We start from the raw sequence: 27,437 nt of genomic DNA, 5'->3' as shown, positions 1-27,437 counted from the left end.
TTTTTTTTTTCCTCTTAAGAATGTTGGCTATACAGAATGCTACAGAAAACATGGGCTTAGGAGGATTTTTTTGCTTTGTGTAAGCCTGGAATGGAATATCTATGCCACAGACTTTGTTCTCAGCAGTTACATGTGCAGATTTCTTAATTTCAATGTTAGTCAAGAGAAAATGGCTGGGGACAATGTAGTCTAGACAGATTGTTGGCAGAGTATTCGCATTGGAAGCACAGAGTAACTCCCAACCCACACGTATTCAGTAACCCATGAGACTTGCTAGTGAATCAAAAACTGTCACTTCTTATGGTTTACAGCCAAAGTAGAGGAAGAGCAGCAGTATGTATTTGGGTAAAACTCTTCCTTCCTATTACATGTTAGCTATCATCTTATAAAATTTCTTATTTACAAATAAAGAATTCATAACCCATAGTGTAAGGTGGAGGGCCTAAACTGAATGGTTTTGCATCTTTTGCATACATTAGGTAGAAAGTATTCAGAATGTACTTGCAAAGTACCTTAATGATTTTTTAAAAAGTAATTTTTCTCATCTTAGGATATGAGAAATCTACGGTTTGCACTGAAACAAGAAGGTCATAGTAGAAGAGATATATTTGAAGTCCTTACAAAGTATGCTTTTCCTCAGTCCCACAACTTGGTAAGTTAGCTTAACTTTATTCTTTAGGATACTTAATTGCATAATTATTTTTATTTCTCTGTTAATTACTGGGCCTGGTGTAAGAAACAATGATTCCTTAAAAGAATCATTGCCATGACCCCATGTTTAAAAAGACTGTACAGAAAAATCATATAATTAAGAATTCATTTATCCCAAGAGCTTATGCCTCTTCCTTCCTTTTAAAATAATTAACTTTCAGGTATATAAAAAGTTGCCAAATCTTTGTACTCTGTTAACAGTTTCAAATTTCCTATGACCCATACAGTTCATTTCATGTAAGAAAACCTGAGACTTGCATCTCTCCTCATCATGTTTATATGGTAGCACTTATGGTATCTTATTTCTTGAAAACATTGAATTATCATGCAGTCTCAAAAGCCGTCAAAGCGAGGGTCTTGACAATTGCCATTTAAGAGAAGTAGGGGTAGTAAGCAAGATAATCAGATGGTAATACAGCACTGAATTTGTACACACTTGCTACAGATAAGATTTCATTAAAGAGTTCAGCAACACTGAAGCTAGCAAACCAGGTTTTTTTTTTCCTGAGTTCAAGAATCTTCATGGTATGTTTAGCAGATCAATTTGACATATTTCAATAAATGTTTCATGTTGTCTGGTGTGAAGTTTAGTTAAACTTTTGTTTATTTTGTTTGGATTAAGTGTATAAGAAATATTAAAAGAAAGGGTTGTAGGATTGGACGTAAAGTATTAGATCTTAAGGAACTTTCTCAAGGAATTTACTTAAATATTTGGTGTGCACAAAATCCCACAGAAACTGATTTGCCTATCTTGCTTTTCGTTGTGGATTATAATTATGATTTTTAAATTTGCAGACAATGATTTCATATTGCATTAGGATAAATGTGCCAGTTTACATATTTTTGCATGTAACTAAGCCTGCCAGTTGTCTCTCTTGCTGACTTGCATGTAATTATGGGAATAGTATTAAGGTACAATAAATTGTCTTTTATTAAAATCAGCTTTTGAACTTTAACTTTTCAAGTTAAATGTTGCGCACATATTACAGGAAAACATAACTTGTTTTGGACAAATTGCATGTCTACTGGTATACTTGCATCAGTTACTGCATTCTGGGTGCTGATGGATGTGGGGAAACAAAAAAACCCCCAAAAACGTGCCTTACCAGAAGCAGCGAGTTACTTTAACGCAGCTCTGCAGTGTCTGTATAAATCGGGCACTTCAACAGGCCTTTTTGGTGCTTTTTTTCTAAAGCTGATTCAGTTAGCTGTTAAGTAAAAGTACCAAGAAAACCCCATTAAAACACCCAATCTATACACGTTGGAAAAGCCGGGTGCAGCTAACACACTGCCTGTTCTGGGCATACGAGTTTGAAGTAGAGCGCCGTTTTTTGTTTTCATTTTTTTTCATGTATGCAAGCAGCCTTTCTTATGCGTAGTGTTGTTACACTTTCTCTTCTAAACAGCAGTCTATCATGTACTGAGGCCACCTTCTCGTATGTATAAATATTTCTATAATTAAAATTTTAGTTGGCCCCTTCTTGGATTCCTTAGTATTTTGGCTGCTTTGTTTACCTGTGTGACCAAAAAAACCCTTGGAACCTTTTGGGTTAGGATACCCCTTTTCCATTTGTCCTGTGGTCGAGTCTGAATGCAAATGAATCCATACTATTTATCTGTTAAAGCTACTGATTCTGAGATGTACCTTCAGATATTATGCAAACAAAGTATATCAAGTGATGACACTGACACTTTATTTACAAGACAAACTGCACAGCATATATAAAAATGGAAAAGGAAATATAATCCCATTACCAATATTGTACGTGCTATTAGAAAACTTTTCTCCAAGAAAAGAGAAGGGAAAAATTTAAAGAAATTTAATACAGATTCATAGTAGTTGGAGATTAATAAGTGGTTTGAGTTGCCTTTATTAATGTGAGTATTAGGCTGTTATGTGAGTGTAAATAACCAATGAATGGTATGGACCTAATTATTGTGTTCTTTGCCTCTTAAGTTAGAAGTTCAATGGTCGTTTATTTGACTATTGTAAAGGTTCAGTCTGCTGTACTACCTATTTGTCCCCCCTGTTCTGTAAAAATCTACCTGGCCACTTTGTGAATTTTTACTAGATTCATGTATAGATATACAAACCTATAATTTTAGAGCAAGAGTTGGCAGTCTTTTCCTGGGACAGGCTGAGCTTACAACACGGCTGTCGCTGCAGGACAGAGCCCCTGCCCCATCCTTCCCTTCCGAGTGGCTGGTTGCCTGATTCCAGTGCCTCTGCAGCAAGGGTAAGCTCAACCACTGCAGAGCCTGCTTTGCAGCAGAAGAGAGTGCTGCAGGGCAGAGGGGCAGCAAGGTGCAGCTTCTTGAAACAGATCTCTGGAGGCTGGATCTGACCTCTTTGTGGGCCAGACTTGGTCACTGGGGCTTCCTATATACATTCTCATTCATGTTCTAATTGGAGCTCTTCAGTGTTGTTCCACCGTTGCATGTATTTAAGCCCCTGTATATTTTAAAATGCACCGGCGGGTGCATTACCTAAACCTTGTCAAAATGAGTTTTTGATAAAGCATGCTGCAGCTGTTTTTAAACGTGTGGGGGCTTAATACATGTGACCAGTGAACCATTTTAATTACCGTGGCTGTCTGGGAACTGCTTTAAGTAAAATGCACCGCCCCACCCCTCTCCCACCTCCCCTCACCCCTGAGCGCGTGTGTAGGCAGCCTGGGTGTTTTCTTACTGAGTCCAGGACATGCACAGTCTAGTTTTCTAGTAGTGACCACAGGCATAAGAGGCCGTTGCCGCATCACACAAAGTGCCTCTCCCTCTTCTCTCTGAACCCCGGCACTCTGCACCTTCCCATTTCCTTGCTCTGGTATTGGGGAGGGCAGAGCAGTGGAAGCAGTGTAGGAGGTGCCGGAGGATCACTGCTCCTGAAGGAGATGTTGCATCTTCTTTTTTTATGCTATTGGTAATGCCCAGTCATTTAAGGGGTCTATCTTCCTGGTGTGTAGTCACTTATTAATTGCATTTTTACATACTTTTCCAGAGAAGGTTCAACTATGGCTAATTTAGGGTCTTTTGTGCTTCTTGCATGCTTGGTTGAAGTCCTCACAGAGATTTTACTGGAACAGTTTCAGCCCTTTGACCATTAATTTCCTCAAAAGAGGATTAATTGAAAATTCACCTCTTTAGAAGTTTAGATCCAAATTACTGTCCTTTTACTTGAGTTCTCATAGGAAATAATGTAAGGAAATGAAATGGAAAATGCAGTGCATCAAACACTGTTTTGAGTGTGGTCAATAATTGCCTGTTTTTTATGAGAGCAGTGGAAAAAAAACTATACCTGGATTGTGTTTCTACAGTTGTAATGTCTGAGACAGGGCAGCTCCCTTCCCTTCATTGGTTTAAATGACCTGCTAGCTATAACAAATGGCACATGGAACCCGAAGATCAATTCTTACTCATTTAAATTTTACTTATTTCTAATTTTAGAAATTAATATTTAGCTTGGTTGATTGGAGGCTTTATTTTGTGTGTGCATGGGGGGGGTATGTATACACCTGAGCTTCATAAATGCCCCATGGTTTATCACGGGCACTAGGCACCCATTGGACATGTTTCATATATTCTGTTTAATCGACTAAGTATGCACACACCTTGTACATCTGTTGTAACTTTTTTTTCTTGTTGAAATATTTTAATAATGTTAGCAAAATAGCTGCTTTTACTTTTGTTTGTCATGCATTAACATTTATAGATGGTAGTTAAAGCAGTGTGTTGAACCTGAGGAATAAAGAGGATATTTGGCTAACCTTCAGTAAGTCTAATCTCTTCATGGACACATTTTCACAGCTATTGCTGTAGGGCTTTTGTAACCAACATAGCAGAAAAGGCTGTTTCCCAGTTGGAAAAAATCTTAATTTATTGCTTAAGTTTTAGGACTTGCTGTTCTGTGTATGTTGGCAGACTATAGTATCAGAGGGGGTCTCTGCTGCAAAGAAAGGAACTGAGCACAATTGAGAAAGTAGGTCACCTGCTTGCTTTGGCAGGTCTTGACATTATTGGTGTGGGTTTCGGATTCCCTGCTTTGGGCCAGCTATTGCATAGAAAACACACAGATGTGTCATCTTAGCTCATCAGTTACTCCTTGGGGCTTGTGTGTTTTCCTAGGGTTAAAAAGCTGTAAGAGGGAAAACTGGGCTGCTTCCAATACGCAGTGGTTTTGCTTGGTGTAGTGTCAAGCACAGAATTGGGTTTGAAGTGACTAAGGGATCAGATGAGAATGAATGGGTAATGTTTCAGAAATCAAAAATGTGTTTAAGATCTTAACACAGAGACCAGATTTCTGTCTCAGGGGAACTAAGTAGGGAAATATCAGTCCAGTGATTACGTTGGCAAGGAGGACAGCGTGCCGCCTTCTGCGTTGCATCTTTTTGGCCTATTCATGCTCTGCTGCAGAGAGGGACTTGTGACAAGTACAGGTGCGGGGTCTAAATCCTAGCATAGAAAAGCAGTTTAGGGGAACAGTGTTTCTCTAATACTGATAGATATCAAAAGAAGAAAATTGGAAAACTGAAAAATGTCTTGCCTTATGCTGCTGTCTGTGCCCTCCCATAATGTCATCTCTCTGTGTCTCTCCATAAGCATTTCTCTGTGTGTGTGTATATTATTTTAAGGGAGTGACCATTTTCTAAGTTTTGCATTTTACACTTTTCTTTCTCCAAAAAACACCAAGGCCAATGCTTTCTGTTTTTCTTCAAACTAAAGGTAACATTTGAACTGCACCTAAGTGAGTATAGGTGAGGTTCAAAGACTTTGCCAGTCCCTGTGAGCTACCCAGCTCCATGTGAAAACTGACAGGTTGGAGTCCTTTTGCTACTCCAGGAAGTGTAGAAAACCTGTCTGCTAAAAGCAAAGGTGTGATAGCTCAGGCAAATCCACATGATCAGTGAACTTTAAGTTAGTAAACTTGGGGATCGCTGGCATAGCCTGGGCTAGAAGCCCCAGTAAAATTACCCAAGGTCCTGGGCTGGCTTTGCAACTAGCTGTTGCTTTTGGATTCTAGGTTGTCTAGTTTGGGAGTGTTTAAATGAGTTTCAGTCATACCTCTGACAGCAGCATAGACATGCTGAGTTGAGCACGGCCTGTGGGAGAAGCTGTGAAATCAAGGAGACAGTTGGGTAAAGAGGGTTGTTGTGCAGGGTGTGGAGGAGAGGGATTGGTAACAAGTTCTGCAGGGTCTTCTCTTGATTGCTGAGTAACTGGGCAGTTCCCTGTCTAATTGGGATCCTGAGTCTGAGTGTTTCTTTTCCTGGTTGGCAGCAGCATAGAATCAAAAGAAAGCAGGTCGGAAGGGACCTCTTGTGGTCATCTGGTCCAACCCCCTGCTTTTGGAATTACTTACAGCACTAGTTATACAAATTTGAATTATATAAAATCATTATATCAAAGTGCAAATGTCCTTATTATAGCTGGGGTGTATTAGCCTTCAGCCACGAAACTACTTTCCTTCCTGACAGTAGCAGAATTGGCTAGGATTGGAAGCTAATTCAGTACAGTGTGCTACATGGGCCTAGAGTAGCTATATTTTTAATGCTTACGGGACCTTGTCTAGTCATGCCTAAAGGCCAGTACCTCCTCTTCTCTTATAAATTGAGTGGCAGATAAAATTGTTTATCCTTGGCTAATCAAGCTTGTAAAGGTTCATATTATTTGCCTATCTTAATTGGCACTACAGCATTTCTGACTTCAAGTCTCCCCAGATCTCTGAGTTGATATGAATGCGTGCAGGAAGTCATGAGAGTTTTTGTAACGAGGTGAATTTTATAGCCCACATTTTGGGCTTTACCATATACAAAGTTCATCTCTGTGGCAACTTTTGGCACACCTCTAAACTTTAAATTTTGAATAAATCCTATAAAAGCACTCTAAGCCCTTTCTGTTGAGGACTCTTACTGACTGACTAGTAATTTTGATGTGTAATAATGTAACCAGCTCAGGACTTCAGTTGTTATATAGAGTGGTCTACTGGAAGCTTTGCACACATCTGTAAGAATGGATGAGGGATGCAAATCTGTTTTGGATCATTACCCCCATAACCATAGTATCTGTGCTGAGTACCTCTCTCTCTAATGTATTTTTATTGATATTGCACATCTGATGAAGAACAGTGCTATTGTCACAATTTTATATGGTGTACCAAAGTACAGAGGGGCTAAATGACTTGTCCAGGCAGGCGTGGATTCGGATGAAGTGTAGCAGCATGGTCTTAAGCCCCCCTCCCCTTAGCTGTATGCTTCATGTCCTGTGAGCTTTACGAGCTTACCAGCTGGTATGCTCAGAGTCTCTACTTTCAAGCACCTCTGAAGCCTGCTGCTGTTTTTGCTCTTCTGTTCCTCACTTTCCCCATCCAGAGCTGCAGTCCTTCCCTCCTACTCCCCTCTTTCCCTTCCACTGCATTGGTGAGGTAGGAGAAGGAAAGAGTGGCAGGGCAGTTCCTGTCCTGAAATGCTCTGGCCAGATCCTGTGCCAGTAAGCTTTGAAGCTCACAGCACATGTAGAGCTCAGGCAGAGCTGTGCTGATGGGTGGGAAAAGTCCAGCTGGCAGGCTGCGTCCAGCCTGCGGCAGACTCCATTTCCCAATGGCCCTGGCATTGCTAGGCCCAGCCCTGCTGCTTGGGCACCTCAGTGCACCATCCGCAAGGGGCAGGGTCTGTGGCTGGGTCTCCTCTGGTGTGGGGGAGGTGGGGCTGGGGAGACCTTGGGGTTTTGAGATGGTGATGGTGCAGGGCTGGGGCAGAGCCATGATGCACTGCCCACGCCCCCGTGACGAGCACGGGTTCCTAGGGCCAGGACACGGGAGCAGATTGTGGCGGCCCCATGCTGTCACTGCCCCAAGATCCCAGCCCTGGCCCTAGAGCAGCTCTCTGCCCAGCCACGTCTTGCCCGCGTGGCTCCTGGCCAGTCTCCACGGGGATCCTGGGAGCAGCAGGGCTGTGAGGGCGTGGGGCTGCAGAACCAGGACTTGGTATCAGCCCCATGCTGTCACGGCCCCACTGCTCCTGGGATCTCCATGAAGGCTGGCCCAAAGCTGCGCAGGCAGGAGCTACTGGGAAATGGAGTCTGGCCATGGCCCAGATCTGCCATTTTGCTCCCATCTGGTCTAAGAGCTCGCTGGCATCCAGGATCACAGCAAGGGGTTGCAGCCACCCTCTCCTTTCACCGGGTGTGGCACATGCACAAAGCGCTGTGCATGTGCCACACAGGTGAAGGAATTGTGGTTGCACTCCCCTCTCCACAAACTGGGATCCACCTGTCCAGAGTCGCAGAAGTTGTGGGGCAGAGCAAATGTTGAACATATTCTCCGTGGTCCAAGTCTGCTTCTCTACTGTATCGCAGTTGAAAATTATCTCCCTTATAAAGATACTGAGTCGCTTGCCTTTAGTAACTTTTATGCTGTAGCTGTTCTTTCAGAGCACCTGTTTTTAACAGTGCCTGCTAATATTTCTGTGCCTCATGGGCAGGGGGAGGAGAGTTATTTTTCATTACACCTCACTTTCAAGTCTTTTATAAATGAGAAATTTAATTGTTGAGAAATAAAGTGGGATGTGAAGAGAACTATTCAGTTTTTGACACTGAGATTTAAGATGAATTTCCTGGACGCCACCACTCTGCAGCAGTAAAACATCAATTGCATATTTAGGATATCACAATACTGATATACTTCTAGTAGAGCTGAGAAGTCTGTAGGTACACAAATATTTGTAGCAAGTCAGTGATGTGGACTGAAAGTTATTTACATGACACAAAGAACCATGATTTAAAATCAGTTTAAGATCTGTGATAGTATTGAAGGGATTTCATGACATGATTTGTAAACCATTTTGACTTCATGTGCGTTTTAAAAAAAAAAACAACTTTCCACCAATTTTAGTACAACAGTGTAAGGGTATTTAATTTTCAGGAACAGTCAGGTTTTAATTAGTATTCAAAATGTCTGATCTTTATTTGCAATTTGTGGTAAAAAACCAGAAAAAGAATCCATGATAGGCAAAGTGGCAACTTTGTTTTAAGCGTTTGTTATGAAAGTGGCAGGCTTTTCATTGAATAACAGGTGATGTATAGTATACAGAATGGATGAAACCAGCAAGTTAAAAACAGAAAAACCTTTGTGAGCCAGGATCGGCACTGTTTCCAGGTGTGTTTTCAATACTTCAATTTGTTTTGCATATCTGGTGCTATCTTCTTTTCTACTTTTGACTATAAGAAAGACTGGTAAAACATTCACTAAACATGACTGAATTGAGACATCTTACAGTCCTTTTATGAAGTTTCGTCTATATGTCTAAACTTTTTACTGATGTCATGTTATATCATTAGTTAATTCTCAGAGTGATGATAAAGGTGGATGTTGAAGTTCAGTGCAAGCTGGGGGGGTGGGGCTTTGAGAGGGAAAAGGCAAAGTGTATATTTGACTGCACCTGGAGCCATATATTCTGAATGGATATACCAAGTATCAGACTTGCCTCTCAAAATTGACACTTTTTGTAAACGTTTTTTCTGTAAAATGCTCTGTTTTTTCATATTCCCTCCCTGCCCATAAATCTTATGATGGGCAGTGCTTAAAATTCATCTGCCTCTACTTAGTGGTTTTAATTGAGAGAGATCTCAATTAAATATAAAATTATCATTTAGCTTTTAGCCCATTGGGGGAGGTGCAGGAACCATCTTGCATAATAACCTTTTTTTGGTAAATAAAAATTATGGGGTCTTTTTCAGCGTGCTGTTAAAACTGCTGCAGTAGACTACTACAGTAGAACTTCAGGTGTCCTAGAAATCGGCCCTAGCTCCAGCATTTGTCCAATGTTTTCACTTCTGCTCCATGTCACGAGTAACAGTGGCAGCTATAGTTATTGGGGAGTTTAAGTTGAAGAGTAGCTATTTGCTTATGGTTGAATCTGAAACTACTGGAAATAAACTAGACTTTGAAGTAGCTAAAGAAATCTTCACCTGGCTTGGCTTAAACAGTAAACAGTTGTTAGCACTTTCACTCACCTCATTTTCACTTGTTTTGCTTCCTGAATGTTGAAAATGTGATTTAAAACTCAATTGTCATATTTATTCTAAGTTTTTTATTAAAGACTTTGAAAAACTAGATTACAAGTTCTGTATGTTGCACTTTGTTACACTCTGGCTCAACTTTGAATGGATCATGAAATGGTGTGGCAACTTGAACTGATCCGGTTTTATGACACTTATTTGGTATGTGAATTTTCTGCATAAACAAATTTTGGTTAGAATTGTGTGATTTTTCTTTTTTTCTTCTTACAGCCTTTTTTTGCATTTGTAAATGAAGAGAAGTTTTCTGAAAATGGTTGGATGGTTTATAATCCAATGTCTGAATACAGGAGACAAGTAAGTTAATGTTGTTATTTTATAGTGCTTCTGTTATCTGAGACTTACTGTTTTGAAATACATACCAGAAAAAGTAAAATCCATTTATCAACTCTTTCTTCTGGGCTAGGATGTAGAGCAGGGACTAGAGGAGAAATGTGATTAAACATTAAGACAAATGCTTCAGTGTGTTGTTTCTTTTAGGACTTAAACAGAACCGAGTAGTAAGGTGGCTCTGTACTTTGAAGACAAGTTATAAACATAATTTACTTATCTATAATAAACTTACTGAAGAATTACTTGCTCTGTTATAGTCATTGAATGTAAAATAAAGATGACACTAAAAGTTTGTCTCCGTTACAAACTTTTGAAATGCAAGGTTTATAAAATCAGCTGTAGAAGTTTTGATGAGATCAGCTGAAATCCCCACCTGCAATGAAATCCTGTATAAGCCAGATTTGAAAAAAATCCTTAAATTTTCTCACTAGGAGTCTAACTGTGGATATTTAGAGCCCTGTCTTAAAAGCTGTGGGGGTGATGCACATGCACTTAAAATAATTATGCAAATGTGATCCATTCTGGTACTTCCAAAAGGTTAAACTGGTTTTCATGGCTACTGTATACTTTCTTTCAGTAGTTATTTATTTTCACATCAGTATTTGAATTGCTCTTTGTAGCATGAAAAAAAAATGGCCACAAAAGAAAGTATATGGTGTATTTAATTAAAAATGCACGCTTATAAGTTAGGTAAACACCTTCTCAAGATGGCTCCAGAGATTCTTTTATGGTATGGTGTACATATAAGTGCTAAGTGTTTTAAATTATGTTTACCCAACAAGCCATAACAACGGTCTTGGATTTTTTTCCTTGTAATTTTTCTGATGGGCTAAGGAGTATCCAGATTCATGCAGCATCTGTTTGGTCCAAGTTTTAGAGGCCCAGGCCTAAAGAAAAGGTAAAAATTCAGACACCCACACAAACCCCTCTCTGAGTGTATGTGTGGATGGGGAGCTTGTCAGCCCCTCTCAGTTCCCTGGTGGACTACCTGAGCTGTGCTGTGATATGGTGATCCATCAGCAGTCTGCTCAGCTGAGAGGTGGTTTGTGTTTCCTATCTAAGCAGGAGGGTCAGCAAATGTTTTTATTTCTTTGTTTTAAATGAGTATAAGGCTTAAGAGGGGTGAGGGTTCAAAGCAGGCTTTCCTCTTCTTTGGAGCTGTGCTTTATAACTTTTCCCTCCTAGGCCAGGCGGAAAGGCACTTTTCTAGAAGGGAGTGGGGGAGATGTTTTCTTTCCCTCCTGTACCTTTAATTATTTAAATATTTTTAAAATGGTTTTCTGCTCATTTGACTGTTAGATATGTAGAAATTGTAATTTGTTGTGGAAATTAGAGCTATATGTTTGAGAGCCTGTTTTTTAACTATATTGTTTAAAAGCATCAGGAGAGTCCTGTTCTGTGTGGTCCTGTAAACTTCTAAGCTTCCGTTGCCACCATGTGGCTGAAATAGCTTGTGAAAGTACAAGTACAAAGAGCAGTTTATAGAGACCTGAAATACTAGAGTAACATGTACTCTTATCTGTGTGTTGTTTTTAAGGGCTTGCCCAATGACCGGTGGAGAGTAACTTTTATCAATGAACATTACAGCCTGTGTGACACGTATCCATCACTTTTGGTAGTCCCGTATCATGCTTCAGAAGATGATCTCAAGAAGGTTGCTGCATTTAGGTCCCGAAATAGAATTCCAGTAAGTATTGTAGACAGCAGAACTTGCCTTAAAGAGTAATTGCCACTAAGCATACACATAAATGTGACATGAGGGGCTCTGTTTTTCTTTCAGTTGCGGTAAAGTAACTTAAATGGATTGGATTACTTAAGTGCTGTGACCGACCATCCTCCTTACTAGGTCCACCACAGAAATATGTCCTGTCCCAGTTTTGTTTCAATTTCCCTTTTCGAGAAACCACTGTCACCTTTGCACATTCCCTTTTCTTGATAGAGCATGAGCCTTGGGCCACCATCTGTACTGTTTTGTGAACCGACTGTTGTTGGATGCACTTAAGAATTGATGACAAATGTTACCCTTCTCATTTGCATGGAAACCACCTGGCAGTTGAACATAAGTCTCAAGGTCACTTCTCCTAAAGCCAAATCTCCTGCATGGTGTCCAGATTGAATTGCCAGCCCTTTTTTTTTTTTAGCTTTACAAAATTGTCAGCTTAAAAAATTCAAATAAAAATAAAGTAATCCTATTTTGACCTATTTGGGTGCATTTTCTAAAGTTAAACTGCTTTGTGAAGAAGAACATCTTTAAATATTGACTAGCAACCACAGAATAAATAAACTGTAGCTGTATATTGGGGCATTAAACTTCTATTTCAGTATATACCATTTTGACTAATCCCTGTGGGGTGCTTTTTTTTACTTCCCTTTTTATAATTTAAATGTGCATCCATGCACATGTGGTTATGTTAAAAAGAAATGCTAGACCAGGCTTAATGATATGCTGAAGGTACCAAATTGACTCGCTACTGAGTTCCTTCCCCATTCCTCCAGCCTTAACTGGGTTAATCCTTGTGCTAGGCTGTATGGTCTTCCATGAAATTTGATCCTTTGGGCAGGGAGTCTTAATTTTATTCTTTTGCTATGAAATAGCTCTTCTTTCCCATCCCCATGCAGTATAGCTCATTGATATAAAATTGAGGATTATGTTTATTTTTGACGGTGGGGTTATGCTATGTTTTCCTGGTGGCCTGACTCTATTTCTTAGCCTGTAATATTGTCAAGGTAACTGAGAATCCTCTACCTCATTGGTTTTTAGGGCAAGCTGAGAAATTTTATACCTAGCTTCAAAGGTTTATCTTACTGGTTTCTCAGACCTTGAAATGTTCTTTTGACAATTCACCTCGCCATCCTCTTTATTGCCCCCTTCCTAGCATGTTTGGCTTAGTGGAACAGTGCAGATGTACTCTGTACTGCAGTTAACTCCCACTTGCAGAGACGACTGAGAAACCGAAGGCATCTGTAGCAAGGGGAAAACCCCCCCAAAATGTCAGACTTGTGACTGCAGCATAAATTCTTAAAATCATGGAAAAATGCCAGGCTGTGAAGTTGTAGAATCCTGGGGCCCTCGTTGAATTGTATGGGAATAATTAATGATCCTGAATTACCGTTTTGAGCCCTTGCATAATTCATTTGGGTATCCCTGCATTTGTTTATAATCAGGATTATTTATGCAACCTCACATTGTAAAAATAAACAAAGCAGAATTTCTTCATATATAAATTGGAAAGAGAATATATGTGTATAATCATTAATAGATCTTGTAATGTCTTTGCTTCTAATAATAGGAGCTGATAACTCTTAAAATTGTGACCATACACACCCTAAACTTCTAAGAATTTCTTTCATGTTAATGAGGTCAAACATGTGAACCTTCATATTAACTAGTGTGATTTAATATGTGATGCTCAACCATGTGGATTGCTTGCTAATATTTTTTGGGCATGTGACTAGGTGCTGTCATGGATTCATCCAGAAAATCAAGCTGTTATTATGCGCTGCAGTCAACCTCTTGTAGGTATGAGTGGTAAACGGAATAAGGATGATGAAAAGTATCTTGATACCATCAGGGAAGCAAATGGACAAATATCAAAACTAACCATCTATGATGCAAGGCCCAATGTAAATGCAGTAGCTAACAAGGTAAGTAGACATCCTAATTCTGTTTCCAGTACAAAAAATAGGCAATTTCCCTAAGTTCACTGCTTCTAGCTATGAAGCTTCTATAAATACTTAAACTAACAACACTATGATGATTAACACGTCATCAAAACCAATGCCAAAATCCACAAAAGGATTTAGATGGAGTTTGGGTGTTAAGTGAGACTGTGATCCACAGAAGCCTCACCTCAGCCCATAGCTGCCTGAGTGTTCACTAAGTTCCCCAGGTGCTTTGAGTGCTGTCTAGATGGGTATGGAGTATCTGCGCACTTATCTGATAGGGGACCCCGATCAGGTTCCACAAACTAAGTATCCTTCCACCTAGATCCCATGAGGGGCCTGGTTCTTTATGTAGTGACATTAGCACACCCAACATGCTGACAGCAAAACGCAACAGCTACAGCCACCTTCACTTAAACATGGCTTAAAGAGGGATACAGGGGTGGTGCACTCATCTTGGAAGTGGTAGACCTGGGTTCTCGGCATGAGTAAATTCAAACCCACATCTCCCACCTTCCATGAGAGAGCCTGAACCATTAAGCTACAGACATACCTATAACTCCACCACTCCTGTTGAAATTGTACCGTGGGACAGGGAGAATGCACATGATTATTCTGTAGCCCAGGGGTAAGGAAGCACACGTGAGAGGGGAGACCGGGTTTCTAATCCCTGCTCCAAGCACTATTTTTTATATCTTGCATAAGTCCTTAGATAAAATGTAGAAGCTGTTTTGCAAGCAGGGACTAGAAGTCAGAACTTTCCTCTAGCAGGTGAGTGAAGTGCTAAAGTTGGAGAACTGTGAGATACACCCCTCTCTTCAACATTTCTTAATGCTTATCTTAGGTGTTCTACTCAACATGCTGGCCATCATGAATCTCATTTGGAGGCATTTAACCCTTCTCCATGCATTATATTGGGAGCTATGGCTGTTGATTCTGCTTGAAGCCAGGTGTTTAGAAAATAAATGGGTGAAGCCTAGCATCATTATTCCCCCTACTGTGCCACCCTGTTTGGTGCAGTACTTGCGCCTCCCCCCGCCTCCCCCCCCCAAAAAAAACAAACAACCCCCCCCCCAAAAAAAACCCCAAGAAGAACAACAGGCATCTATCTAGCATGGGGGGAGGGGGGCAGCCTTTTGCTGGTCTGGGTGAGGGCTTGCATTCTGGGTCCCTATTGTGGGTGTCCCCCTCTCCACCACCTCCCAGTGTCAAAGTAGCCTGCACTTACTGTCGGATATCCAGCCCACCTCGGTGAGGATAAGCATCACGGGCACAAGAGAGCAGAAGAGAATACTGTGAAGTGAATGGGTGGCTCAGAGGTGCAGCTGTCTTAACCTGATTTTTTTTCCCCAACAAAATAAAGCCTAGATTAATGGAGTTGATCTGGATTTGGTGCATCATGTACCTTGTTAAAAAGCATAGCTTTGGAGCCAGTCACCTATGCAAATATAGGTTTATGGGGCTTATTAATACCTCTTACAGCATGCATCTATATACCTAAAGAAAAACACTATTTTGCCTTGGCTTTTTTTGGTTTTTATCTAATGTAGTCACCTGTCAAATTTGTCTTCTAAAATGTTTTGCATGGTGTCTTAAAGTAGACCCTAAAATCTCTCTTTAAATTAAAGTATTGTACTAATAGAGCATATGTGAGTATTCAAACTAAATTTTAAAATTGTTTGCTTTTTAGGCAACTGGGGGAGGATATGAAAGTGAAGATGCATATCCCAATGCAGAACTTCTTTTCCTAGATATTCATAATATCCATGTCATGAGGGAATCTTTAAAAAAGCTGAAGGACATTGTTTATCCTAACGTAGAAGAATCTCATTGGTTGTCAAGTCTGGAATCAACTCATTGGCTAGAACATATCAAAGTGAGTTTTTTGGGGTTTTGTATTTTTAATGAATAGTTTCTCTAGAGTAGATTTGTCACAATTTATTTTGTATAAAATTTTTCTTTTTATTTAATTTTTAGAGAATTTAAACTGCATTAATATGCTATATTTTCTATAAATGTATTGAAGAACATTTAGTTATTGTAGTTGCAGAATTTACTGTCATAAAAGATCCTAATTTGCTTGTTGGAAGTTATGTAAAACTGTTTTTCAAGTATCAGAGTTGCTGTCTTAGATCCTACTTTCTGAAAGAGATGATAGTTTTAATGAGCATTTTTTATGTATGCCACACAATGTGGAGTACGTCTTATTAACATATATGGCTTTGCAGTCTGACTAATATCTAATAACTTGTAGCTAGTCATATGTGTCTCATGCTAGCAGCATTGTTTTAGCAATCGTAAGTGAAATGTATTGCTTTGAATGTTAATATACCTTGCTTTTTGACAGGAGGAAGATAGTGCCCCCAGGTAACTTCCTCTTAATCTGTTCAATAGTCACTTTGTTTTATAAACTATCTGATATATCCTGGATTGCAACAGAAAATGCAGAGAGAAAACTGTAGCATTTGTCTACAAGTTGAGCATGGTAATTCCAAATTGGACAGAACTCTTAATTTGATTTCCTTTCAAAAGTATAAGGAATGTACTTCCCTTTGTAATGGAATTGAAATAGGTGTGTATTAATAATCATGCTTCTGGCTGTATTTTAGTACCCTTTATATTTGTACATTAAATATAAGCTTGAAGAAAGTATGTGTTGCTGTAGTAATTACTCCTTAAATAGAATTTCTAACTTCAGCAAATAGTTGCAAAAATAAGAATATTGAAAGGATGCAGGCCGTAGAAATCTAACTTAGTTAATTTGAAACGTATAACTTTTAAAGTAGGCACATCCCATTGTAGATCATAGTGTCTTCCTTTCTGAAGATACAGCTTCCTGTCCAGATTTGTTTTTTAATTGGAAGTAGAGCAAAAAAAAATTCTATAAATATGGAAAACCAGACTAGACTACATTGATTTTACTAACAGACAAGGGGACCTAACTCATCTCACAATAAGTAACTAAAAGAATAAACAAAAAATCCCCTCTCCCACTTGCTCTTCCTCAACTCTGGTTAACCAAAATTATAAGAAATCACATGTGTTGGCTAGGATAACAGCACTGATCTCTTACGCTGTCTGGTATTTGTTTCCTTTTCCAGCTTGTCTTGACAGGAGCTATTCAAGTGGCAGATAAGGTGTCCTCAGGGAAGAGCTCTGTGCTGGTACATTGTAGTGATGGTTGGGACCGAACAGCACAACTAACGTCTCTGGCCATGTTGATGTTGGACAGCTACTACAGAACAGTTGTGGGTTTTGAAGTTCTGGTACAAAAGGAGTGGATCTCTTTTGGACACAAATTTGCATCGGTGAGAGTTAGGAAAAAATAATAGCGGGAATGATGCTTTCTGAACATTCCAGGAAGTGTTTTCAACCTTCCAGTTGCCTAGTATTTCAAGGTTTGAACAAGTCTTCAAACAGCCTGAAGTGATGAAAAATAAATTAGCCACACCTGAGCAGAATGATCCGCTTTTGAAGCCATTCCATAGCAAGTTTTTACTTCAGCAAGACCCATAGTTTGTCACCTTCTTGTTTCCTGTTTCAGGTATGGAATGGCTACTGTTATAGTGCTTTTAGGGGGTAACAACGCAAAAAAATAGAAAAAGTCCTCCAGGGAGCAAAGCCTGGAGTTCAGGATTCAGCCTTCTGACTATAACTTGTGGACTCACATTTGACATGCAAATTGCCAGGGTGCTTCAAAATGATCCCCATAACCAAGGAACTTCTTTGAAGTGCTTCCTTTTGGAATCCTTCAAATTACTGTACTTGCCTGAATCCAAGGCAACTTCAAATTTAAGACAACCCTCCAATAATTTAAATTCTACACATGGAAAAAATATAAAGTTGTTATAGTTTTCCCATGTATAGAATCTAATTAATTGGAGGATTGTCTTAAATTTGACCCTCTCTCCCCCTGTTCCTCCCTCCCCCCCTCCACTGCTGTGACAGGGAAGGTATTGGCAGGGGGGCAGGCAGTGGGGAAGTCGAGCAGCTTTCCCCCTGTTGCCTGTCCCCTGCAACATTTGCCCCCCACCCTCAGCAGTGCCTGGATCCCCTGGCACCTACCCCTTCCCTCATGGTGCCTACCTACTTAGGAAGTTCAGTAATTAACAGGCCATCATCCCATATCAAAGCTTCCTAATTGCTGAAGTCTCAAGCAAAGCTATTAGCACTCTAAGGATAGACTATTAGGGCAGGAATTCAAAAAAGTTCTTGTTTTTTTTTTAACTAGTGTTTTGGTTCTGGATCTCTACCATTCATAAATACTTAACTGCTCTTCTCCCATCAACAAAGCAGTTTATAACTGGAGCAGGTTTTTAGTATCACTCCTTACCCAGGTCTGCATTATGGACTTAAAATTGCTGCATTATATTCATGTTAACCTGTATCTTGACTTTTATTTTAATGGAATTGGCTGTATAATAAACATTTTTGACTAACATAAGATTTGCATTATTGCATTTCAGAGAATTGGCCATGGCGATAAAAACCATGCTGATGCTGATAGATCACCTATCTTTTTGCAGTTCATTGATTGTGTTTGGCAAATGTCTAAACAGGTAGGTTGTATTTCTCTGTCAAAGGTGGTTAAAATCCAGCAAATCAATATTATTTTAAAATAATCTTTAATTGAGAGCCCAAATCCTCAAAGTATACTACAAGTGTTCTCTGATCTGGTAGCAGAAAGCAACACAGTTGTATTGTGTTCAAAGTTTTAACCTTCTCCTTTTTTCCTTTTTAAATAACTAGAAATTAATCTGCAAGTTTATACTCTTGATCGTTAACTAACGGTTCATGCATAAATGCCTTGTCCTTTGTTGTATCTTGAATGGGTGCTTCCTTAGGAATATTTGGAATAGTGGTAGATTGTTGCATTTATTTTGGTCCTATTTTAGAGTTAGTTTTTATTATTCATTCCATTAAACTTTTCCCCAAGCTGTTCATAGAAACACAGCTCCCTTACATGAGGACACAATAATTAGAAGCACTTTAATGTCAGTGTACGTAGAAAAAACTTCTCTTGCTTTTTTTTTTGTTTTATCCCCCCACTGGTTCCTTTAAGAGTGCTGAGACTGACTTCCTGTCTCCATTCTAAATTCAAACTGAATACCCGTTCAGTGCTGTCCAAATTATGGAAGCTCCTTACTGCTGCTACCCCTAATGTGACGCTGTCGTTTTTTAAGTTACAAAACTAAGTGCATTATCTATATGGCAAAGCTTCTTTCATGTAGCAAAGCTATTCAAAATTTAATTTTCTGAGGTAGCAGTGCAAAGTAGTGTTACTTGTTGACACTTTATAGACTTGTAATTTTTTCACTAACTTTACTGCAGGTGAATTAGTTTTTCTTCTGTTTCAGTACTGATGAAGTGACTTCAGTTGACTCTTAAGAATTGTAGGTCTGCTAGAGAGCTAATGATTCATAAAAGTATAGAGTTCAAATTTATTCTGTAGACTCTCATCATCTTCCTGCTACAGATATTTGTTTATTCAGTTTTTTATAGAAACCTATTGTCCCCATTTTGAGAGAGGTCTTGAAGGTAAAAAGTTACTTGGTGTAACAGTACTGTGCAGCTAACCACGTACTGCAGGCACCCGTAGCCTAGTACAGGCCTCAAGCCTTATCTGCCTGCATCTTGTTTTGATAAATTCTTTTCTAATATTAAGTTACATCTGGCAGAGAAGTCTCAACAGATGTTCCTCATAAATAGCAGTGGTTCTTTACCTATCGCCTCCAAATTCCTTCTTTTAGTTCAGTCTTAATCTTCTTTTGGACCCAAAGGCAAAACCAAAATGAAACAAACTAAAAAAGCACCTGACTTACCACAGAATCCAGTCTTGTGTTAAAGGAATCATCCATTTTGAAGTGGCACTCTGTTTTAGATGTAAAAGTACACTTTATCTAAAGAGATGTATTGTCTGGTGATAAGAGTGCATAGGAATTTTCATCTTTTTCTATTTGTTGTCCATTAACCAGCAATTCATCACATTTATAGTGCTGGCTTTGTCATGGGGAAACTTTTTGGGTAGACTAAGTGACAGACTTTCTAAATGGCTTTTATAGCTTAGTAGCTATAAAAGTGTGGGCATGCACAAGCACGTATGTATAAACAAATCTCTAACTCTTGACTTTGTTGCTAGTTTCCTACAGCTTTTGAATTCAATGAACAATTCTTGATTACGATTCTGGATCACTTGTACAGCTGCCGATTTGGTACTTTTTTGTACAGCTGTGAGTCTGCCAGAGACAAAGAGGTAGGTAAAACTGATGATCTGTAAAGTTCTGTATAGCTTTGAGACTCTCATCCTAATAGTTGTAACAGCTTAATTATAAATAGCCAAGAAAGGAACCACAGACATACTTGAACTGGTACTAACAAGTTTGTTTTCGTGTATTCAGAAGACTACATGCAAATTTTAGAGTACATTGTCAGTTTGAGTTAGTGTACATGTATATTTTACTGTAGTGATTTGTAAATGTGACGCTTCGTCTAGCGTACTTCTGTTGTAGTTGGAAGAGTGTAACCACAGTTACCATAACAGACTTGTACTGTATACATATTTGAAATTCTTACCATTTCATTTCAGAAAGTGGCTGAAAAAACATTGTCATTATGGTCATTGATAAACAGTGAAAAGGCCAAGTACATCAATCCTTTTTATACTAAAGAACTGAATCGAGCACTTTATCCAGTAGCCAGCATGCGTCACCTGGAACTTTGGGTCAATTATTACATTAGGTGGAACCCAAGGATTCGGCAACAAGTAAGTCAGTTCTTTTCCAAGTTCTGTGAAATGTTTCTAGAGAGACTATACAGTGTAGACTATCATTTTTGCTTTTACTTGTTTAAATCCAATGCTCTTGGCCTACACACAACTCTGCTTTAGAGGTTAAGATTATTTCACTGCTCTGTGTCATCAGTCATACTTCCCCAAACCTTTGTCTTTTTTTTTTTTTTTTAAAGCATTTGCTTGTGAAAGGTGGTGATAAACAAACCTTCAGAACAAACTACAGTGCTCTGTCCTAAAATGGGGAGAATACTGGCACCAGAGGTCAGACTTCTCGCACTGCCCTATTCATGTGACTCAGTTCTGGCTTGGAGGGATGGACTGTTTTTATGGTTTAGGATTAATTACTTTGCCTCTTCTGAGGCTACCAGCTTGAGTTCCAGTTATTCTGGTAGTTTTATGTGGCTGTTTGTTTGGTGGGTCTTTTTTGGCTAAGACCATCAAAAATAGCTTATTGGGTACCTGTTATGTGGCAGCTTTGTTTTATCACTGCAAGCCAGGGTCAGCTCACAGAAGCAGTCTTCATCTAAACACTGGAAAAGAGTAGGAGTTTTTTAAGGCAGCACAGCTTCTCTTCAGCAGTTGATCTCCTGAATTTACAGAATGCTGGAGCCTAGAAGACACTAAACAGGATACTGTGTTTTTTTTTTACAAGTATGTTGCCAGTTTTAATTTGTTCTCATTTCAAAGTTTTTGCTCTTTGCAGTGAAAGTCTAGTTCATTAAGGGGAGCTACAGACAAGACTTTTTTTTTTTTTGGAAAGCTAACAATTTTGGGACGTAAAATTAGCCAGTTACCTTTTTGAATGTTTCAGTAATGCCCATTACCATTACTGATCTGATTTCTGGCACTGGTATTCTGTAAGTGTAGATGGAATAGGTTATTGCTGGCAACAAGCAATTAAAAAATATCATTGAGTTTTAACATACTGTGAAGTTGTCAACAGTCTTACAGATACATGTGCCATTTAAGTCCTCTCTCCACTAGGAAACTTAACTTACAATTGACATGTTTCATTGAGCCTGTGTTGCTGGGACAAGACCCTATTGCTATTTCAAACTGACACTAGCCAGTGCTGTATCACTTTGCTAGCCTAATATTAAGTGTTCTCCTTGTAGTTCTACTGCTGATTCTAGGTAGTGACTGCACCATAGATGTTGATTTTGTGCTTGTGTTGTGACATGATACTTCTCTCCTCTGAAGCTTAATCTGTTTCTTTAAACATTAGCAGAAGGTAAGGTATTTCATTTATTAACCCTTAAAGGAGTGTGGCACTTGTTTGGTCTTGTAGAGATCAGGAAATTGTGTACTGAGATGGATGGTCCCTATTGGATTACTTCTGAAGTTAGTGGCAAATATCTGTAAAGCCACAGTGACAGCTCCTTGAGATGGATGTATCTAGGGGATGCTAAAGACTACGTTGCCTCAGTTTGGTGCATGCAGCATCTTTCTTCTATTTAATTAGTCTTTTCTGTATCACAGAGATTAAAATGATGAAACTGCTCAAATGGATCATGGTTTTCTCTACCCCTTTCCCTCCCCCTTTTAACAAGCTGCCCATAATATGTATATTTTTTGCCCTGAAGTTTAAGATTTAAGAAGACAGATATTCAGGGTTTTGTTACAGAGTTAACAAATGGAAAAGGACTGTTTTGGTTAAAGTAACTAAAAGAGTGAACAATCCTTAATTCTGAGGATGCTAACATATTACCGGTGTGATTTTTGTTTTTGCAGCCTGGTGACTTGGCCCTTTTAGACTTGCTGTTTTTGAAGTCTTGGTTTAATCTTTCATTTTTAAGCTGTGAAGGGCTAGATGTGCTTATATCCTGTGTAGAATGGGAACAAACAGCAGTAAACATGGCTGGTTGTTACTGAAGTTGCGTGAACTTATTTTGGTAGTAAGCTAAATCTAGATGTTTTGCTACAGAGAAACCTTTTGAGCAAAGAGGGTTCTTATAGATACAGAAATGGAAACTTTTTAACATTGGGTCTTCCTTTCAGAAATATCTACTGTTAGGGAGTTGCAGCATGCAAATATCAAATGCTGCCAGGCACCTGTTGGGTTGATTCAGAGCAACTTCAAGGCATTCAAGAGCAAGTAAAATCAAGTTGTAAAAATGTTTTGTTGCATCTCTTTCTAGCAGCCAAATCCAGTGGAGCAGCGTTACATGGAGCTATTAGCTTTACGTGATGACTACATGAGGAGACTCGAAGAGCTGCAGATCACAAATAATACTAAGATCTCCAATTCATCAACCTCATCAGCATCACCGTCACAGATGATGTCCCATGTGCAAACACATTTTTGAAGCAAGAATGTGGTTTGCTTTCTTCAGAACACTGAAGCCATGAGTGGTGCTTAACACAGATCTGTAGTACAAAAAGGAGAGTATTATGAATGCCTTAGTTTGGACCTCTACCTAACTACATATTAGACCTTCTCTGTAGTAGGAGGACTGAAAGAAATTTTCAATTCATTATGTGCCTTTCAAAACCTGTGGACTGGGAATGTGTTAACCAATTTGCAGTTAGCTGGGGTGCTTTAGACTTTTGAAGAAAACTGATAAAATTACAACTTTTTTTTTTCATTAGTACATATGTATTTATTATATGTTTAGGCCACCATCCTGTAAAAACTTAAGCATATGCTGGATCTTGTACACTATGTCTATAGTGCCTTTGACTTCAAAGGGACTATTCATAGTGGATAAATCTAGGTATGTGCATAAGTCTGCAGGATAAGGACTTTCAGTTTCCTGAGAGAACTTCCTTGAGCTTTCTAAAGCCAAATACTCAGGAATAGAATTTTCCTGGTTAACTGAAAACTACTTCAGCTTTCTGTTCAAAATAATTGAAAAAGAGGAACTTTTTTGGTAATTTAAACTTGTGATACTTCAACTTGCTCTGTATATATCAAAGACGACATGTAAAAAAAAAAAGGCTAATTTTTATACTGTAAGTGAAGATTTTTAGAATGAATAGATAAGGATTTTGATGGCTTGGGAAGAAAAATGATTTTTTAGGTAACTATGGAACACTACATATTTTTGAATGATCAGTTATGTAGGTGAAACTTTCTGGATTTTGATTCTGTTGATTTGCTTAAATTATAGTTTTCAAGGAAAAAAAACCTAGAATTCTTTAAAGACATTGCTTTAAAGTCCAGTATTAGCAATACGGTTTGTGCTTGTATGCATTTCCTAAAATAAAATGTGCCTATTCAGAGCAACTTTTATACCAAAGTAGGTTAAAAATTTTAAGATGATCATTAATGCATTGGTAACCTCTTAAATTTGTATAGTCTAGCACATTTAGTGGATATTTAACCTATTTGTTTAACAAGTTTATTCTTTATAAAGTATTTATAGGGATTTCAGTATACAAGATTTGCAAATAGTATGTGCGCATTGAAATAGTCTTTTGATGAACTCTGTTTTGAGGCCATTAATTAAGAGGCTTCTCTTGTTAAATTTATGATTTGCTCCTTTCAGGCATTTTTTATATTACTTGCAAGTATTTCTCGAGACAGCACAGACCTTGCTACTTGATGTTTTAATTCATATTTTGCATACACTTGGAAGTTTTAATGATGTTCAGTCAATTTAGTATGTTTTGCAGTATAGGTTTTGTAAAAGACTTTGTAGCTAAAATGGTTATTTTAAATGAAGTGTGTGTTGACATTTGAAACTTCTACTGTTGTAAATTATTGTAAATGTGGTAAGTTTGATTTACAAAATGTAACAACAAAATTAAATGGGATTATGTATAAATTAAGTTTGTGTAATTATATTGAAATATGGTTTATTAGAACTTCTCCTCCAAGGCTTGTAGAGTGTAAATATTTTGCATACAGAAGAAAAACTTAAAGCATAAAAAAAACTAGAAGTTGTAGTTTAGAGGATGCTGGAATGTTTTAGAAATTAACATTGTTCATAGCACAAAAAAAAGTAGCACCTCTTAATTTGATACAGTAAGTACTATACTAAAATAATTGCACTATTTTTTCAGGGAAATGCAGAGTACTGCTTATGTGTTCTAAATACACATGGTTTATGTCCACTTATATTTTTTCTCCTCTGAATTTTTCTTGTACATCTTTTCAGCACATACATGTGGAGCTGCAACTTTCAGTTCCCCTCCAGAATCTTGGCATTGTTTTAAGATAGATTGGATGCTTTACAGCAGATGACCAAGGAGGCTTAATTCAACCCAACAACTTATCCTTATTGCATTGAATAGCATAACTTTGCAGATTTAAAACTATGCAGACTGGCATGTTTGCCTCCTATTTGTGTGTGGTTTATAAAACATTAGGTTTTTGAATCAGGATTTTTAAGAGTATTGTACTATTTGTATCAAGTGCTTCATATAATCTGTTTTATCAGCAGTGTCGGAGTTGAGAAAATTGAGTAGTCTATTTTGTAAATATTGTGTAATAAACATTGCATTTCAGAATGTGTAACATGATGAAAAGGATTATATGCACTTGCTGTTTCATTACATATATACAGTACACTTTTATATTGCCAAAATTGTTGACACTTCATTTTTATGTAGTTGGAACTGAAGTTTGTTCTTTAAAAGCCTATAACTTAGTTACATGTTCACTCGGATTTCTTTGTTGAGTCAGTGACTTAAAATAAAACATTGCTATTTTAATAGAATTAAAAACAAATCTTATAAAATAAAAAAACCCCTGAAACGTTCTAATTTATTAATCTCTTCATTTCTGGGATATTGCCTTATTTTTGAAGAACATTTTAGTGTGATAATGAAGATAGGTATGTACAGTGGTTGCTGTTTTCAGTACACAGTTTACTTCTGTTGTTCATTTGAGCAGTTCAATGTGTGCAAAAATACTGCTGTGTTATATACAACCCGATTGTTGTCAGGTAGTGTTCCCATGAGGACATGGCATTGTGAAGCATAATCTAGTATTTCATAACAGTTAGCTCTTGTCTATTATGTTTGACCACAACAGCTTCTGTGAAAACAGTGCCAAAACCTGTTCAGGAAGAGTGCACAAGACTGCTCAAGCATTCCTAGGAGTAATATTGGGTGCCTATTAGTACACTTAGTTTTAAATATTCCAGGGTAATGATGCACATGCAACTGGAATAAAATGTTCCCTCTGCTACTTCACTCATGGCCTCTGATTAAAGATACTGCCCTTTTCTCCTTCCCACCCCCTGCAACTCATTCCTTCCCCCCCCCAACATGATATCCATCTAAATATCTGATATAAGTTTAACAATTGGACATACCAAGCATTTGATTAACCAATGCCAGCCTCAAACTGTTGTATGGAGGGAGCTACGTCCTCCCATTCCCATATTCAAGACCTGGAATGACCACCTAGTTATTGCATTGAGCCCCAACTTCTTACTTGGTTGTCTTCTGAAAATTCATTTGTTACAGAGTGCTTACCTTTGGTCTCCACCCAAATGTTACAGTTACAGGTAAGCTAAGTGAGAGAGTTAAATCCCTTAGTGCTGTTTTCTCTGAACTGGCATTTTAGATTGTAATTTTTATTTTAAGGTAGAATTTGTTAAGCCATGGCTTCGTCTTAATCATCTTTGCCTATAATTTTTCCCCACGTTTGGTATCCTAGTACTATCACTTTTGATAAGTGGTAGAGCTGTTATTGTTCCAAAAAAGTATACTACTTCAAAATGCTTATATAACATGTATTTGGGAATGTCAAACTCCAGTCATATATATGCCAAACAATATAATAGAATGTAGTAAATGTAGATCCAAGATTCCCCGTATTTTTTATAATGCAAAATATAATAGTAATAATAATATTCCTTTAGCACGATATGCATCTAGGAATAGCTATGTATGAGAACTTCTGGGTGTGCTTGGCAATTTGTAGAGCCTACAGAAAGGAGGGTGTCTGTGTTTGTCATTTTAAGAAAATGTTGATTTTTATTATGGAAGGACTGGGCTGTTCCATGGAGCTGTGGTTGAGTTCTGCGCTTAAAAGCTTTGGTGGTTCTTAAGTTGGGGATGATAGTGTTTGCCAAGTAACGCCCCTGCTGGTTCAGGAAAATTTTAACTCAGAGTGATACGAATATATACCTCTTTTCATGGAAAGAAACTTTTTGTTTCAGAATTAGGTTCTTATCTGGTAGATTTTTCCTCCTCATCGTCAGCAACCCTTTGATTCAAAGATGACCTCCTACCGCAGCTCTCTGATACGTAGGCTGAGATTAGGGTGGCCATCTCGTGTTTTGAATCTATCCCAGGTTTCTAAAACATCAGCGTGCCTGTGACACGCAATGCAAACATGCTCACACGTATCAGCTGCCGATGATGGGGCGTAGGCTTTACGTCTGGAAGGTGGATGCAAATTATTACTATGTTTTAAAAATGTGCTGGCCTACTGCACTCGGCTTCTACATTTAATGTTTATTTAAACAAATGCCCCGGGTCACGCGCTAGTCTCGTTCCTGGAGCCTCCAGGGCCATCCTGAAGGGTGTTGGTGACCCTCCCCTTTCCCCACTCCCCCTTCTTGCTTCAAGGGTGAGACGTGGCCTCAAAACAGGCTTCAGATTACACATCTGCAGAAACCCCTCCAAAACCCAGGGCTGCGAGTGCGGCTAGGACTAGATGGTGGCTATGGGCGAAGGCTTCTCCTCCGGCTGCTCGTCCTTCGCACCCCAGCCATCTCCCAGCCCTCCATCCATGTTCTTGAGGTCGGCCTTCAACCCATCCTCGCCCTCTCGGGCTGCGCCCATGCCCCCAGCTGGGCGTGCCCTGCGCTCCCTCCGCACCAGGGGCAGGGTGCGCGCCGCGCTGCTCCCCTGCTCGGACCCGGAAGGCGGCCGCAGCCACTTCCGCCTCGCGGGGTCCCGTGAGGCCGCGCGC

At 38.9% G+C, this 27,437-nt stretch overlaps 1 protein-coding gene across 4 annotated transcripts in view; it reads left to right on the top strand.

Moving 5' to 3' along the window:
* The window catches only part of MTM1 (myotubularin 1), a 51,500-nt gene extending 26,231 nt beyond the window's left edge, over positions 1-25,269 (top strand). For 3 of the 4 annotated variants that reach the window (XM_019540257.1, XM_019540260.1, XM_019540261.1), the window contains exons 6-15: positions 551-652; positions 9,994-10,077; positions 11,651-11,800; positions 13,570-13,758; positions 15,467-15,652; positions 16,878-17,084; positions 18,243-18,335; positions 19,916-20,029; positions 20,363-20,539; positions 22,705-25,269. In XM_019540257.1, coding sequence (XP_019395802.1) covers positions 551-652; positions 9,994-10,077; positions 11,651-11,800; positions 13,570-13,758; positions 15,467-15,652; positions 16,878-17,084; positions 18,243-18,335; positions 19,916-20,029; positions 20,363-20,539; positions 22,705-22,872 — 1,470 coding nt within the window. In that variant the 3' untranslated portion in view covers positions 22,873-25,269. The remainder of the gene's footprint in view (positions 1-550; positions 653-9,993; positions 10,078-11,650; positions 11,801-13,569; positions 13,759-15,466; positions 15,653-16,877; positions 17,085-18,242; positions 18,336-19,915; positions 20,030-20,362; positions 20,540-22,704) is intronic. The other variant, XM_019540258.1, reaches the window with a different exon arrangement.
* Positions 25,270-27,437: the final 2,168 nt, after the last annotated feature.

Source organism: Crocodylus porosus, unplaced genomic scaffold (assembly GCF_001723895.1).
Source record: "Crocodylus porosus isolate Cpor-Errol unplaced genomic scaffold, CroPor_comp1, whole genome shotgun sequence".
Taxonomy (NCBI): domain Eukaryota; kingdom Metazoa; phylum Chordata; order Crocodylia; family Crocodylidae; genus Crocodylus; species Crocodylus porosus.
This window is presented reverse-complemented; position numbering and strand designations above follow the sequence as displayed.